This window comes from Emys orbicularis, chromosome 6 (assembly GCF_028017835.1).
Source record: "Emys orbicularis isolate rEmyOrb1 chromosome 6, rEmyOrb1.hap1, whole genome shotgun sequence".
NCBI classification, from domain to species: Eukaryota; Metazoa; Chordata; order Testudines; family Emydidae; genus Emys; species Emys orbicularis.
Window position 1 is genome coordinate 99763808 of NC_088688.1, and position 17501 is coordinate 99781308.

At 39.3% G+C, this 17501-nt stretch overlaps 1 protein-coding gene across 1 annotated transcript in view; it reads right to left on the reverse strand.

The window, feature by feature from the left end:
- Nucleotides 1–16112, reverse strand: part of PRUNE2 (prune homolog 2 with BCH domain) — a 149730-nt gene extending 133618 nt beyond the window's left edge. Inside the window, exons 1-3 of the mRNA XM_065406219.1 lie at nucleotides 16087–16112; nucleotides 11874–12037; nucleotides 73–225 (exon numbers count right to left, since the gene is read on the reverse strand). Coding sequence (XP_065262291.1) covers nucleotides 73–225; nucleotides 11874–12037; nucleotides 16087–16097 — 328 coding nt within the window. The 5' untranslated portion in view covers nucleotides 16098–16112. The remainder of the gene's footprint in view (nucleotides 1–72; nucleotides 226–11873; nucleotides 12038–16086) is intronic.
- Nucleotides 16113–17501: the final 1389 nt, after the last annotated feature.

Here is a 17501-nt window from a genome sequence, read left to right on the forward strand (position 1 = left end):
TCCATTCTGTCTAGATGTAGCCACATGACAAAAATGCCAAGCTGCCTGAGGAATGGAAGTAAACTGCATTACCTTGAGCCTTAAATGGGGTCTGCTGGAAAACAGAGATAATGTCTTCTCGAGGCGGCAGCTCTGGAAATTTTTCTTCTAGAATTGACAGTATTTCTTCCTGTTGTTCTGTAATTCTTTCGGGTTCCACAGACATACATTTGAAGAGAATGCTTCCTGAAATGTGAAACAGCAAAGTCAACCCCTTCTGTACAACAGTGAAAAGGTACTAGAGAAACTACAATTCTTTACTGTACCCTTGTTCCCCCTTCCCCCTTTAAAGCCCTTTCCTCCTTTGGGCTTGTCTTCACTGTAGAGTTAACTCAAGTTATAACTTGAGTGCTCTCTGCACACACAGAGCCTTAACTGGCATGTGTTGATGCTTTTTTTTAATTTGAGTTGGCTGGCCTGTCCGGGGATATAGATTTGTAGGTTACAGCTAGACTTAGCGTAATGCATCAGCTGCTAACAATCACCCCATAAAGTAATCCAGTCACTCTTGTGTAGCTCAAGTGTTATTTCCCAGTGTGGTCACTCTCACTAGAGCTACGCTTACTTAAGATGCATTAATTCAAGTGTAGATAACTCACGCTTACTCTGCAGTGAAGATATAGCCTTCATATACTTGTTACAAGGACCAGTACAAACTGACATGCCAAATTTCCATTTTCTAAGCAGCCAAAATATCAAATTCTTTAAAAATCTACACTGTTAATTTGTTATTTTGATAAATCTAGCATATTAGGAAAAGCTACTTCAATTTATCATATAATTTCTATTTCTATAGGGTTTTGTTATATTTAAACATAACAATCCCAATCTTGCCCCAGGAAGCCAACGGCAACATTCCCATTGACTTCATGATAGGTCCCAAATATAAGCATGAAGTTTTTTGAAGTGAACATCTCTTTAAGTACAAGTAATTGCTTTTTCCGGGAGCCACCTGTTTACAAATCCATCCTGTCTGGTAGCTGATCTCCCTTCTTTTTCCCCACACAGGATGTCAGTATCAATGGACATAGAGTGTGACAGCTAAAATACAGCCAGCAGAACCTTGAAATAAGTACACAAATACATACACAGTATCACCCAAACCACAATTAAGCAAATCTAGATTAAGCATTTTAAGCAAATGATTGATTTTATCATATTTATTGACTCCATTATTTCTATGCCCGAGGAATTCTAATGGCCCTTCTTATTACCAATACAACACAAAACTCTTCCCGAATACAGCACACAAGTAACAACTTCACAAAGGACTTTGAGGATAACCTTAAACTTATGATTTAAGTCAGTCAGTAGTCATTCCAGTGTAATCGACTCTAGATGACTCCATGCCAATGTATTTCTAGATGAAAGCACAGCACGTTCAGCCAAATACGACACATTAATTTCAAAGTTAAAAAAATGAGTCCATTAAATAATTGCAGCACAGTTGGCACTCTCTTACAACACCTAAATAGAGTTGATGTATTTTCAGAGGATTACATAGAGCATACCATCTTCAAAATTCCATCCTTGATGTGACAGATTTTGCTGGCGGGGTAAGGATTCAAGGTCATCCTTTAACTCCCAGAAGGCTTTGTTCCCATTTGCTAATATGCCCAAAGAAAACATTCATTGCCAATTATTCATGCTAAATTAAGAATAAAAAAATCTTATGCTTCAGCATTATTATTTATATTACGGTAGCTCATAGAGACCCCAACCAAGATCAGGGCTCCATTATGCTAGGACATGTACAAACACATAGGAAGAGACAGTTATACCCAGATCCACAAAGATACGTAGGCACCTAACCCCCAGATTTAAGCATCTAAATCCCAGTTTTAGGCTCCACTGCGATTCACAAAACTCCTGCCTAACCCCGTAGCACCTGAACTCACTTGGCGCCTAAGTTTCTTCCTGGCATGCAAACTGCTGCCTCACTCTAGACACCTATCTCCCACCTAAGCCCCTGAGCAATCCACAAAACAGGGGAAGACGTGCAGTCGCCTGCCTATCTTGTATGCAGGGCTCAATCAAGTAGGTGTGCTCAGAGTGCCCCTGTGTATAAATAATTAGTCATTGGAGTTGGGGGACTGGACTTTGGGTCTCCCACCTCTCAGGTGGGTGCTCTAACCAGACTCATAGGGTCATTCTCACTCTCTCTCGGGCTCAATGACTCTTTAATTATTTATACATAGTGGAACAACTTCAACAGGAGAGACTGAGGGAGCCCAACGTTAGATTGTCCCATAGCTCTGTGGTTAGGGCACCCTCCTGAGAGGTGAGTGTCCCTTATTCAAATCCATTCTTCCCATCAGGTAGAGGGGGGGAATGGAACCTCATCCTAGATGAGTGCTCTAACCACTGGACTACCACCACCTCCTCTTTCTCTGGCTGTTGTGTGTGCAGCAAGGGCACCAGAATCTTTGTAGAAGTGGGGGGACAAGGCCAAAGTGCCCCCTCCCTCTCCACGGCGGGCTGCTCCAGTGGTGAGCCAGCTGCCCTCTCTTCTAGCATCACAGCAGCCCCTAGTGGGCAAAAGGTGTAATTGCAGTGCCTCTCCAGCAGAATCTATTATTATGCGGGGCGGAGGAGGGGGGGAGAATCTGCAGGGCACACGAATTCTGTACTTGTGCAGTGGCACAGAATTCCCCCAGGAGTACATAGTGCATGTTGGCCTTTAGCAATACGATTATGTTTTTCCCACAGCACATATGTTTCTTTTGTTAAAAAGTGGGAGGCCTGATCCTCTCCAAACCCTCAGTTCCAGCGCTGGTAGTGTGCAGTGAAGCAGGCACCTAACCCATTCTCATAAAAACCCACGTAGGTATTTAAGCCATCTGATTCTGGAAAAGAAGTTCCTGATTGTGGATTGCTAGCAGCCCAGACTCTGGCGCCTATCTCTGGGAAAGGCTTAGGCCGCACGCCTCTCATCAGCATCTCCCATTGGCTAGCTTAGGGGGTCCCTGCCTAGCATTGCTGGCTTTGTGGATCACATTCTTAAGCGCCAATTTCTCCCCAGCCATTGTACAGGAAGCCTAAGCACCTAACTCAGACTTGTGGATAGCTGTGCTGTTCCTGTGATTCTCTAGGTGCTTGAAATGCATTGCAACATTTAAGTCCCTTTGTGGATCCAGGCCTTAGTCCCTATCCCAAAGAGTTTATAATCTAACTAGACAAGATGCACAGAGAGCTAAGAGACTTACATAGCATCACAAAGCAGGTTAATGGCAGAGCTAGGAATTGAATCCAGGTCTCCTGACCCCCACTCCAGTACCCTGTTCATTAAACCACAAGCCTGTAAAATGAGTGGAATCCCCCCCCCCCCCTTCAATGTAAAACACTGCATAGTTGGGTAAGTGCCGTATGGGGGCAGGGGGATTCAACTCCCTGTGAAGCAGCAAAGATTTTTCCAACCTAGCAAATACACTCCTCTCCTCAAGGACTATTTGCATGTCAAATTCTTTGAAATTTCAAATTTTGGTTGTTTTTGGCCTAGTCCTGTCAAAAAAGTATAGTTTGAATGTTTTTAAATTGGAAACGTGCGGGGGGGGGGGTTCCACCCTTTGATCACTGAAAGGATTTTCCTCAAACTTTACAACCATCACCTTTGGATAGATTAATGTTTTATTCTCAATAGTAACTTTCTTCAAAAAGTTATAAGTGAATGAAAGCAGGATGATCTGCTACTGGAAATAATTTTGCAATTTTAAGTATAGGCCTCACTAGCAGGCAAATGCTGGTGTGGGAGTAGTACTCTGAAGTAGGGAGTGAATCTCTCTGAGAAACAGATTAGTTGACATATTAGTTCAAGGGATGAATATGGCCTAACGTTAATATGGAGACATATAACCTGAAAATACGTAGGGCCATAAAAATTATTGTAACTTACGACTCCCTGGAGAGACTGCAGACACTTTTAATATTTATTGTAGGGTGAATCCAGAATGGAATTTCTTTCTTATCTCAGAATTTCCAGAATTTCTCTCTTATGTCTTAATACCCTTACTTTTCTTGGGTTTATGTGAGTCTTATTATTTTAAATATCCCTCTCTGTGTGGTAGTATTAAAAATCATAAAAGAAACAGACTGTATAGAAAAATACACCTCTACCCCTATATAACGCTGACCTCGGGAGCCAAAAAATCTTGCCACATTATAGGTGAAACCGCGTTGTATTGAACTTGCTTTGATCCGCCGGAGTGTGCAGCTCCCCCACCCCCCGAAGCGTTGCTTTACCGCATTGTATCCGAATCTGTTTTATATCGGGTCGCGTTATATCAGGGTAGAGGTGTATATACTGTGGCCCACATTTTCACAAGTTGCTAGTGATTTAGGCATCCCAATTTTTGGACACCTTAAGGGGTCTGATTTTCAGGTATGTAAAGTTGGGTATTCAAAAGCTGAAGCACCCACAACCTTTATTCATTTTTCAAAATGTAGGCCTGTATCTTTAGTGGTGGTTCAGTTGGTTGGGGTTTTTTAATATAAGAAATGGAATAGTTATTATTGTATGTGTCATCTGAAACATTAACCAATGGATTTAAAAAATAATACCTTAAGAAGCAGAGGAAATCAGAGCACAAAGTACTGGAAAGTGCAATAAAGTAACAAGTATTAGATATAAAACCATACAAGCTCATCAATTCAGAATTAAAGATTGCTAGAAAGTCAACCCAGATTTGTGTACCTAATTGTATAGAAAGAACTAAGATCAAGTAAGTTATGCTTCAGTACAATTACAATTACATCATCTTACTAATTTTCTTTTAATATATCACATAGTCTAATTACAATTGATTACAGATTGAGCAATAATTATACTACAGCTTTTGTCTAATCAATCCAGGTTTTCAGTTAAACTGGGAGATAAGTGCAGGATTATGTAATTCTAAAAAAAATGATGAAGGCAAAGGCAATAGAGAAACAGTAAAAGGGAAATAAATTTTGATTCTTGCAATTTGAGCAAAATATTTTTTTCTGTGTTTCTCACACAGTCAATTTCTATTTCTTTTAAATAAATAGTGGAGTTCAGGTAAATGAAAATCTAGGGCCCAGAGTTTCAAAATAATTAGGCCCCTAATGCCCACTGACATCAATGGGACCTAGGGGCTTTTGAAGATCTGACCCCAAAACACTATGGCAGCTGGATTCTAATCTCACATCAGCCTTATGCTGGCATAAATCCCTTGACTTTAACTAAATTACTCCTGATACACACATGTGTGAGGGAAAGGAGAATCAAGCCCCTTAAATCAGAACGAATCTTCATAATAAAAATTCTTATCAGTGACAATTCCATTTTTCAGTTCAAGAACAGTTTTATTATAAAGCATTGTAAAAATGATTTTCTGAACATTCATGAAGCTAGTTTAAATTAATCTGCCAATCCTTAGAAATATATTTTAAAATAGGGACTTCTAATGTTTCTAAAAGTTTTTACCTTTAGCTCCCAAACTAAAAGAGCTTGAAGGATTGTTTGAAGATAACGCTACATATAATGGGGGGAGGGATAGCTCAGTGGTTTGAGCATTGGCCTGCTAAACCCAGGGTTGTGAGTTCAATCCTTGAGGGGGCCATTTAGGGATCTGGGGCAAAAATCTGTTTGGGGATTAGCCCTGCTTTGAGCAGGGGGTTGGACTAGCTGACCTCCTGAGGTCCCTTCCAACCCTGATATTCTATACTGCTATGTCCCTCTATCTGGTTTTCACTGGCATGATATGTTCTTATGAATTTCCATTGGGAAAGCTCTCTTAGAATTTGATTAGACCCTCATTAGGATACACACATGTGAGTTATTGCATATTTTTAAAATCAGAGTTTGAACATGGGTGCAAGAAAGAGTACAGATATGCATTTCACCTGGCTATTTGAAAGCAGACTTGAACTCTTGATTGCTAGGTTCCTCTCAATAGTTGCAACTTGAGATATTCTGGTTGTGTGCAAAACTTTCTGATCGGAAACCCACTTTTGGTTTTAAGAGGAATAAGCATTCTCATCCCAACATGAAATGTAGGCCTTATAGCATTAATGGAGTAATTAATCAAACAGGCACCCAATTTAAAAGCTTTTTTGTCATAGTCATCTGTTGTTTAACTCTTCTGCTAAGAAAAAAGGAAGAGAGAAAGAGTCTTCTAAACTAAGGTAGGAACATCTGCAATTCCCAATGTCAACACAGGGCTGTATTCTTCCTTCAATGTATACAATTTGCTTGTTAGCATTAATAGGACATACACTCAAAATCCCTGCATATTAGTGGGATATGGACCCCTCAATTTCTTTATGGGGTTTAAGATCCCACATAGTTTAGAAAAACAATGAACTGAGAGTTTGTCCTAAGTAACATTGCATCACCTCATTTCTCTTCATCGTAGGCATGCTTTCATTACCTCTTTCCCAGACTGAGTCAGGTCAGCAGTCCATTTAAGTCATGTACTCTTTTAAGTATCTGTTGTAAAGGATATCCATCAGCTAAAAACACTGTGGCACACTAGGCCCCATATTCTTCATAGAGATATTTTGATGCGAATATGATATAACTAAGATATGTTTTATGCAAGATGGGTCATGTGAGGTATCATTGGAAAGGTTATGATGAACGGACTATGATTATCCTATTTGTATGCATGTATCATTTCTGTATCTGAAGTTAGGAATATTGACTGTGTATAAATTACTAAAGTGTTTGCACCTGGGGAATGCCCACCAGACAGTAGGCAATCAGCCTGGATGGGCCATTAGGACTTTGAAGATGCTAATCTCCCTCCTTCCTGAGAAGCTTTCTGGGATGCTGCTTTGACACTGCCGGGTCAGGTGATTATGTCACCTGGTACTGGACCCCATCTTGGCCTGCTAGTACTTTTCCACAAAAGGGGTGGAGACCAAACTGGGAAACAAAGGATTCCCACCATATGTAAATCCTATTTAAGGCAGGCAAGCAATAGTTAATCAGGGCTCCTTCTTCACTGAATCCCTGCCCAGGATGACTGCTGAGAAGATCTAAGAAACAAGGACTGAGCAGGGGAAGAAGAGCTGAGCCTGGACCAGAAAAGGTGTCTGGCCTGTGAAAGAAATGCCTAAAACAATATTTAGGGTAAGAAACTACTACTTCTAACCAGTTTCTTTAGTTTATTGAGCTTAGTTTGCATGTTTGTTTTATTTGCTCACTAATCTGCTTTGATCTGTCTGCTATCCCTTATAATCACTTAAAATCTATCCGTTGTAGTTAATAAACTTGCTTTTTTTTCTAAAACCCAGTTTGTGCAATTCATAAGGGGGGGGGGGAAAGCTGTGCATATCTTCCTCCACATTGAGGGAGAGGGCAATTTTCATGAGCTTACGCTGTACAGATTTCTGGGCAGCGCAAGACAATAGTTTTGGGTTTATGCTCTAGAGGGAGTGTGCACTGGAGTGCTGAGCAATCCCCGAGCTGTCTTCCCATGCAGAGCTGATCTCAGTGTCTGTGTCTTTTGCAGCTGGGTGTGGCCCTACCTATGTGTGTGCTGGAGGAGGCTTGAGGGCTTGGCACTGCAGGACAGAGTGAGGGAGCCCAGGCTGGTGGAATGGGTGGGCTCAGTGGGACCCCAGTATATCGCTTTCATTACCACTTTCCCAGACTGAGTCAGGTCAGCAGTCCATTTAGTCATGTACTCTTTTAAGTATCTGTTGTGAAGGAGATCCATCAGCTAAGAACACCTCCTGCCAACAACTTGTTTTTACTGAGAGCTAGTGCAACTCCCATTGGATTCCTGAAAGGACTCCAGAAGCTCTTCTGTCCACTGACACACAAACAAAAGAAAATACAATATATAATCCAAGGGTTGATATTACTTACTATGTGCATCACACTGCATTACTGGGTTTTGGGGGTGGGGTGAGGGGAGAGGACATTGGATAATATGCTATGCCACTTTTAAAAAAATGATGGGCATTTTATTCTTTTTGCAAAGCAGTTCAGAAGTACCACTTTTGCCAAAAGCAATTGCTGTGCATTAATATTCAACATGATCTAATGAAGGCAGAAGTTGTTTTGGGAAAACATTAAAAACAGCACAGGCATCTCCTGCATGATAAGTTTGTGGCTGAAAAGAACAGTGCAGTGAAAATACAAAAACCTCCCTTTTTCACCTAGGTTTTGATATTTAAGCTGAAAAAGAAAGGATGGTAGGGGGGTGGGGAAAGAAGCAACCTTTCATGAAAACTGTACATAGAGCAAAAAAGCAGCCCTTATTGATGATCAGCAGTTAATAAAAAAAGATTCATAGCTGAAATGCTACACAATCTTGCTGGCAAAAATAGTTGCCTTCCAGAAAATGCTTTGTTTCTAGACACAGTAGGAAAAACATCTTATCAGGCCAAAAAATCATTGTTTGGTGGAGCTGAAAATGTTCCCCTTTCTCTTTCATATTATATGTATAATAAGGGATGCAATTCACTTGGACTTCATGACCATTTAAGAAAAGTGTGAGTCATCCATCTGATAAATGCTGGCACCTTTCCCAAACTCCCAAAAAGGACCTTTTAAAAAAAAATGTTACTGGTGTGAGTTGCTAAAATAAACTAATTTTGAAAGCCAAACTGCACCAGCACTGCACTGAAAGGTATTAATGCTTCAGCTCATATCCAGAAAAATCAAATTAAGTATCCATAAATACTGTTGTTCATCTTGGTCAAAAATTGCCAGTATTTACATGTTGCAATCTGCATCTTGTGGCATCCTTCAAGGCCTTATACAAACAAACAGAAGGAGGCATTTTCGAGAATGCACTGACTCAAGGTACCTGACAATCAGTGTTTTGAACCACTCCTTGCCAGCTGGCTCTAACAAAAAATGTAATGATTCAGCAATTTAATGGATCTTGAGCTTGGCAACAGTCCCCTAGTAAACATCTCTGGGGAAATAAAGTAATACAGGCCCAAGACTCTGGCAGATTTTATAATTGTTTGCTTCTGGCACAAATCCAGAGTCAGAACAAGCACTGACTTAAGGCAGATATGACTGTGCAGTACTTTGACTATTGGAGCAGGTTCTGATTAAGGCCCAAGGGTAGAATTAACTTACAGTGTGTCTGAAGAAGAGACAAAGATATCAGGAAAGCATACAGTTTAAAAAAGGCCTTAAATATTAATGCTGCCTACATTAATGATGTTGAGTTTTGCATGGACATGCCTTTTCTTCCCTTCTCACTTTTTTCCATTCAAAAGCATGTCTAATTTGTTCAAACTTATAATAGTACACGTCAGAGTATTTTTAAATACTTTCAGCTATTATTAAAATTAATAAATAGTGCTAACAGGCTGTAAGCCAAAGTTTCAGAATTCCAAAGAAGTCTGTTGAGATGGCACCTAATGAAACTGTCACAACTGGCACAGCACAACTGAAAAGATATCTCTAAACCTAGGCATTTGAATCATGTTACTAACCTTGCAAAATCACCCCTCCATGCATTCTAAAGGCCTGAATCAGTGCCCACTAAAGTAAATGTCAAAGCTCCCATGGACTTCAGTGCTGATATTTCTGCTCAGCAATTTTATGAAATCAAATCCAAATTCATAGCACTTTGACTGTCACGTTAGCTCTCCGAACCTAAACTCCAACAAAAATTGCTCCATGTAAATTATACAATGATTTTACGCTATAGTATAAAAAGAGAGGAATAGTAGTGTTGGTACTTCTATACTGGCTTTATGCCACTGGAATATCACCTATGCCCTGGGGCAATCCTGCTAGAGTGAGATATGTCAGCTTTACAGCATATATCCACTGGCGGTGCAGCACAAAACAGCCATTCCTCACCCCAGAATATGGTCCTTTGCTGGTAGCTACAAAGTCAGAATGGCCATGAAGAGCAAATCATTTTGGTATCTGTATATGAGTAGGAATTCTTCTACATTTTCAGTACTGTAATTGATTGACTTGTTCTCCATGGCTACTCCCAACAGTGATTTGAGATCCCAGCATTTAACAGTCCTCTTGCAAAAGGCAAGACTCTCATAACAGTACAGCTGTATATTTAGGATTTGGGTAAGTTGTAAGGACAGAGTTTGGTCTACTATCTGTAAATATTTATAGTCTTAACAGCTTGGACAATGTATTAAAAATTAAAATTAAGAGATGTTGGTATTTATTAATTTTTCCTGAATTTGTAAATGTGGTTTCCTAACTGCTAAAAACTTTTTTTTTTAAAAAATCACATCAGAGCTTATTGTACTGTTTAATTCAGTACCTTATGATTTTTTATACCATTAGCTAGCAACAGAGTAACTAGATACCATGGTTGTTGAAGCTGTATTAACATGATAGATAACTGTAATTCTACTAGGCATGGGGCCCAATTCCGCAAACACTTACTACCAAATAATAATGTTTACAATCATGAATAATCCTCCTGATTTCAACAGCACTAATTATGGTGCTAATCACTACACACAGTAACAAGTATCCGCAGGATTGGGCCCTTATGGTTGCATCAAAAGAAAAATCTTGTCTATGTTTAGCTTTTATAGCAAATATATTTAAAGTGTTTGAATAATAAGCTATAATTCTACCTCTAAATAATGAACTACATAAAGGCTTTATTATCTGTAATATCCTACTAGCTCCAGTCACTTTGCATTGTCACAGAGGCCTCTTGACATAAATCCCCCAAATGCCTTTTTTTTTGGTTCTGTCACAAAGATAAATGATTATGCTTACTTGGTTAGTTGAGGGCACAGTTTCCCATAGAGCTATTCTACAGAGATCTGCAGACAGCGAAATATTTAATGGCAGCTTTACTGGGGACCATTAGTTATGAAACATGTAAAGAGCTTTGGCCAAATTCTGTATTACTGGTAACACCCTCTCCTCATGAAAACATGAACAAGCCTTATAAAAATACCAAATTTTATAGTGTCTCAGTATAAATTCAATAACTCAGATACCATGGTGAAGGGCATGTTATGAGGTCCAGAACAGAACAGAGTAAAATAAACTCCTATCTTTTCTTAAACTTAGGTGTATGCAAAAATTCAGCACTGGAGTTGTGACCTTTGTCTAAGTTAATTTTTCAGGGGGGAAAATGTAGCAACTATGAGTTCACAATTTAAACTAGTTATTTTTTAAAATATGTTCTGAAGCCGGAATGATAAAATTACATAACTAACTTATGGGAAACAGTCAGTTCTTTTACAGCTTCACCTTTCTATCTAACAGATATCACAAATTTAAATGCAGTGACTGCAAAAACTGAAGATGCTGACAAATGTAACAAGCTAAAAAGAAAAACTGAGACACATTTGTGACTATACTGAAGCCCCACTGCTTAATACTGTGGTGCACAAATGAGGCAAACTGAGAAGAAAGTGTCATGGCAATTTGATTATGGCATTTTTAGATCATGAAAGTTACACATTATACCACCAAAACAAGATTAAATAAACATGGCTTTGATTAGGAGAAGTTTTAACATGCAACCATGGGATCTTGAGCCATATTCATTGTACACCACAGGGTAGGAGTAACTTTATTGCCAATACCACACAATCCCCGGAAACAAAGTTAGAACTATAAGAGCTTTTCCATCTACCCAACTGATATTCAGATAGCTCCATTTAATATTCCTCTCTAGCGATACAGTAAAGCCCCCTCATGCCTGTTTTTAAATGCACATTTTTAATATTAAATATAATGTTACTCTTTAACAAACTCTTTACTCCCTGCTTCTTTTATGGAGCTTCCTGTGGTCTTTAAAGGGATTGTTAACCAAAGAATGGATCGCACTCTTTCTGCATGATCAAATTCTGCAACACTCCATTAAATCTTTCAGTATTTAATATAAAGAGTAATCTCTCACCTCTGAGGAGATGAGCCAGTTGCTGAGTGATTAACTCTGGTGCCTCTTGAAGAATCTCTTTTACTACTAAAGAGGAAGAAGACGCCTGTAACCCCAAGTTGGCATCACATCGCTCATCTGGATTGATGACTTTGACAACTGCTGATTCCAAACTTTTATCATCACTATCACATGAAATTTAAAAAAATACAAATTACAAAAATTCTAATTATTTGATCTGTAAACACACCAGTGTAGCTTTTTCAGTTACTTTGCTATGGTTAATAGTACAAATTATTTTTTTAAATAACAGCTGCTATCACAATGCTACATTCTAGTCATTCTTATTCAAATTCTACTGTGAATGAAACAATAAAAAAATTCATTAACTCCTTGACCACAATGTCCTTAACTTAAGTCACCATTGTAGAGTGATAGATTCTTAGCTTCTTTAAAATAACTACTGTTTCATATTTAGTATGTACTCAGACTTGAATGCTTGTAAGAGACAAGGTGGGTGAGATAATATCTTTTATTGGACCAACTTCTGTCGGTGAGAGAGACAAGCAGTTGAGATATACGGAGTTCTTCCTCATGTCTGGGAAAGGTACTTTTAGAATGTCACAGCTAAATACATGGTCAAACAGATAGTTTAGCATAAGTAGTTAGCACATATTCTAAGAGACTGTTCAAAGTGAAGTGACCCATTAACAGCCCTGTAGTCACAGGAAAAAAGGGGGATGGGGTTTAAAGGGTTACAGATTGTTGTAATAACCCCTAAATCCAGTCTCTTTATTAAGATCATGATTTTTAGTGTCTAGCAAAGTTATGAATTTAAGCTCCCATGCTCTTCTTTGGAAAGTGCTGTGCAGGTTTCCTTTGAAGATGAGGACTGATAGGTCAGATATAGAGTGATCGCTTTGGGAAAATTTTCACCCAAGGATGATAGGGTGTTTTTGTCTTTTATCATTTTCCTCTGTGAGTTCATTCAAAAGCGTAGTGATTGTCTGGTTTCAACCACATAGTTGTTACTGGGGCATGTAGTGCACTGGATGAGGTACAACACATGTTGTGTAGGACTCATGGATCTTGACAGGTGTGTTGTGGGGGGATGTTTATCATTGTAGTAATGGAGATATGTCTGCAGGTTTTGCATTGGTTGTTCTGGTAGGGTCTGGTGCTGCTTTGAATTGGTGTGTCCTGGTCTGTGGGGACCTTGCTTCTGATGATGACCTTGGAGAGGCTGGGGGGTTGTTTGAAGGCCAGAAGAGGAGGTTCAGGAAAGATTCTTCAGGATGGGGTCCCCATTGAGTAAGGGTTGTAGTTGTTTGATGATACCCTGTATGGGTTCCAGTTTGGGGTGGTAGGTGACAACTAGGGATGTGTGGTCGGAGGGGATTTTATTTCTGTATTGAAGCAGGCTCTCTCTGGGTATTTGGGTGGCCCATTCATGATGCAAAGACTTGACAGCCACGAAGTTAAAGAAGTTGGAGTTTTATGTAAAACTTTTAATTCACATTTTAGCAGGCTTTCCACATTTCAAGGGATTGTTTTTTTCCTCTCACTAACACAGATACAATGTTGTTTATCTTAAAGCAAGAGGAAAAATGCACTGGTGAAGTGCGAAGAAGAGAGGCTGGTGACCCAGTAAGTGGCATTTTTCACTCTGAGAGCCTCACCCCAACTCCAGCCACTTTACAAGGGCCAGAGCTGTGCCAAGGAGCTCTAAAAGCTCCACTTTGATCTGGGGGGAGGATTTACCCGGAACAGGAATAATGCCATTTTCCAAGGAACCATTCTCCCAAACCCTGGCATACAGGCTGCAGCATATAGGGCTGCAGAGTTTCTGGCCCATAGGCAGTCAGGGACAGGCTGTTGTAACAGACAGGCCCCACGGCTGTCTGCATTATGCTGGGGCCACTAACCATCCCAGAACTGGGAAGATGCAAAGGTGGCCTAAAGTCACTATAACCTTCCCTGGGCATCCTCTGAGTTTATACTGGACCAAAGATATTAAGGGTCTGTGTGTTGCAGAGAGGCCATGTTTTCGGATGAGACATCAACCTGAGCTCCTGAGCACATCTAATCATTAAGGAGCCCGGGGCACCTTTTTGTAACATGATGTGTTAATCCTTGTGCCCTGGCCAAACCCAACTTGGGTAGTTCCCCCTACAGTTTCAACTAGATACAATAATCTTTTTCACTTCCTGTCCCAAATGATTGTGTAGTGCTTCCATGTAGTGTTAAATAAATGCTGCCTGTGGATTTACCGTGCCTAACATTGGGGGGGGGAATTAAACTTATATAAAAACTATATATAGGGATAAGTTTGTACAGCAGTTTAGAATCCTTTGGGATGAAAAGCTTTGTGTACATGTACCTTATTGATATTATTAAAATTGAAGGACAGTTTATCAGAGATGAAAGCGGAAGCCTCTATATTAGCCAGGGTTGCTTTTCACATTACCAAACTCACTGACAACCAGTAGAGACTGTAGAGGTATGAAACTGCCAACCCTATCCATAAAGAAGTGGGTATTCTATGTTCAGGAGGTACCAAGGGCCCACTGGTCACAAACCTTGTGTTCCAAACTGCATGCATCAGGCATCACATGTGCTCCAGCCGTGTGCATACAAATCTGAAATTTTGATTCAGTAACACAACCTAGACTCTTGTGTTACTATAAAAATAACAGGAGTACTTGTGGCACCTTAGAGACTAACAAATTTATTGGAGCATAAGCTTGTGTTACTGAATTTTAGAACTGATGCCTAATTCTCTTGATCTATACAGGGTCAAGACAAAGGAGTTGCACTTTTCACAAGACATGTATTTACATATTAATTAAATCTTTGTTTGGAAAAATTCCCACAAACTTTTTTCATTTCTCCTAGGAGCTACGCAGTGTCCCATTTCCTAGTTGTCCATAACCAAACGAACATCATTGTCAATAAGCAACAATGAACATCGTTGATAAGAACACAGTGGTTTCGCTTGACTGGAATGCATATGCCAAATGAATAACCAAACTGACGGTACAATCGGTCCCTCTGTTACACCCATTTACTTCAGTGAGACTGTACTGGTGCAAGTGTGGGCAGAACTAAGCATGCTGTGTTTAATGCCCTATCTCTCTATGTGCTTATATGGCCTCCTCACGTAGAATCTGAGTGCCGTACTGGGAAGTTTCTGTTTCTATGGATCTGTTCTTAATATATCCAGGATACGAAGTATTTCTGAAGCTTGGAGGGAATATAAGATATGTTTTAATGAAAAGTCAATTAGCTAAAATAATTAAGAACACTAGTGTTACAGCTTTTTTAGTTAACTACAACAAAAGGCTAAAGTCCCAAAAAAATGAAAATAGAGCTAGGAACCTTACAGACGAATCAGGTGAAAATCCTGACCCCACTGAAGTCAATGGCAACTATCTTTGACTTCAGTAGGGCCAGAAAAATCCATCAGAGAGGTGGGGTAATCTATTTTAGACACACACACACACACACACACACACACACACACACACACACACACAAATGGGCTTTGTAACTGTGTTTTTTCTGCTACTGTCTTTATTATTGCATTTATAATTTAAGAATACTGAGCCAATTTCTGCCCTCAGATACTCTCACACAAGTAAGTGGGGCTGCATCGATACTGAGGGGAGAATTTGGTTTATTGTAACTTGCATTTAGAGCATGTATTGTGTTTAAGGGTTAGCCTGTTTTAGATACCTCATTTTCTAGACTGAAAATTCCCCTTGTACTTAAATTCTAATCTGTTCTTAGAGGAATGTTAAAAGCAACTGAGCAAGTATTTGGCTATCTCTGAAGGAACGTGATAGTTAGCCCTTGCTAAAGGAAGAAGGCTAACCGGCAGTGAAAGTGTGACCTGCTGTTTACAGACCTTACATAAAACTCTGGGATTATAAATCTAATTCAGTAGTGTCTAAACTGAGATCTGTGAAGGTACATCCAGGGCTTTTAGCAAAATACATAAAATGGTCCATCAGAAAAGTGAAACAGACTAACACGTGTAGCATGTTGTATTCAATGGTCATAATGAAGGGAAAATAATGTTGGGTCTTCTATCTCTTCTGTGATTCCACATTGTGTCACAGATATAGAACAGAAAATGTTAAGACAACATTTATAGTCATAAAACTACTTAAAATATAACCTTTAAAACAGCTCAATCTAACATGGCCACTTTATCGTACACAGAACACTATACCTTGCCAGCATGTTGCTGTTAACAAGCGTTAAAGACAATTTCCCTTCATCATTCAGCTGATGCAAATTGATTTCATCTTGGAAGATATGGAATGATTCTGGGATATTCAGCTCTTCCAAAATAAACCTTGTTTCTGGGTAGTAGCTGAATTCTCTTCTTGGTATGTTCAGCACGGGCAAGCATAGAACATCCGGGGGACTGACCTGTAACAGGAGAATGTGTATCTGTCAGAATGGTGTAAAACAATAACTGACTTTCACTGGGACAATTTTGTCTGAATTTTTGCCCATCAATAAACCTTATTTTCCCCCAGATAATTCCTTTTTGCTGATTCCTCTTTATGTAGCTGTAGTAGAGATGTTGGAAAAATGAGGGGGGGGAATTGCTAAAAATTCTATTTCTGTTTTTTCAGCATGTGCCTAAATCCTCATCACCTGCAGTCAATGTTTACCTTTCAAACTTGGTTTGGTCTCATGGTTAAACCGTTGCACTAAAAATCAGTAGATCTTAGTTCAATTCCCAGCTACGACACATATCTTGTATAACCATAGACAAGTTACTTAATCACTCTTGGTGAAATTGTGATCCCACTGAAGTCAAGAGAAAAAATTCTGACCCCATAAAATTCCATTGACTTCAGAGGGGTCAAGATTTCACTTTCTGTGGTGACTGACTTTTACTATGCATATGTACAGTGCTTAGAGCAAAGGGGTCTTATAGATGCAACTGTGACACAAGTAGTAAGTAAACAACAGTAATCTGTCCTCTGTTTCCTGTGAATCAACAGTCTAATGAACAAAAAGAATAACAATGGATATGTTATTTGTATCAAAGATTTTAGGATGAAACTCAACCCTGTGCAAAGGATTAGGATTTGCATGAGTTCTATGCATCACTTAAATCAGATTTTAGCAATGAATAGGCCATGTGCTGGCAATGAATTTCACCTAAACTGCATTAAGATGTTCTTCGGGTTTTCACTATTGCCATTCGTCTCTTGTATGTAGATAATCTCTAGATCATTACTTAGGTATAACAAAGGGCTGCCATCTGCTCCCACTTAACTCAAAGGGAGTCTTGTCTTTGACTGCAAAGGGAGAAAACCCTAATTTTGTACATGCATGTTTTTATTTGCTGAACATTATTACATCTATAACAAATAAGTCAGGATCTCATTTTTCTTTTTACCTTGTCTAGGAAGTAGGCATACGTTAATGCAGAAATGAGAGAATCCAAATCACATGGTTTATTCCCAAGAACAACATGGACTTTCCCAAGGCGTTTGCTCCGGTTCTGAAACATATAAGACCGTTTTAAAAGGTGATTGTGAAAAACAGCAAGGAATGCAGACATTTAACTTACCAATTGAAATATCTAAATGTTTTGCTTAATTGTAAAACTTCTCAATCAGCATA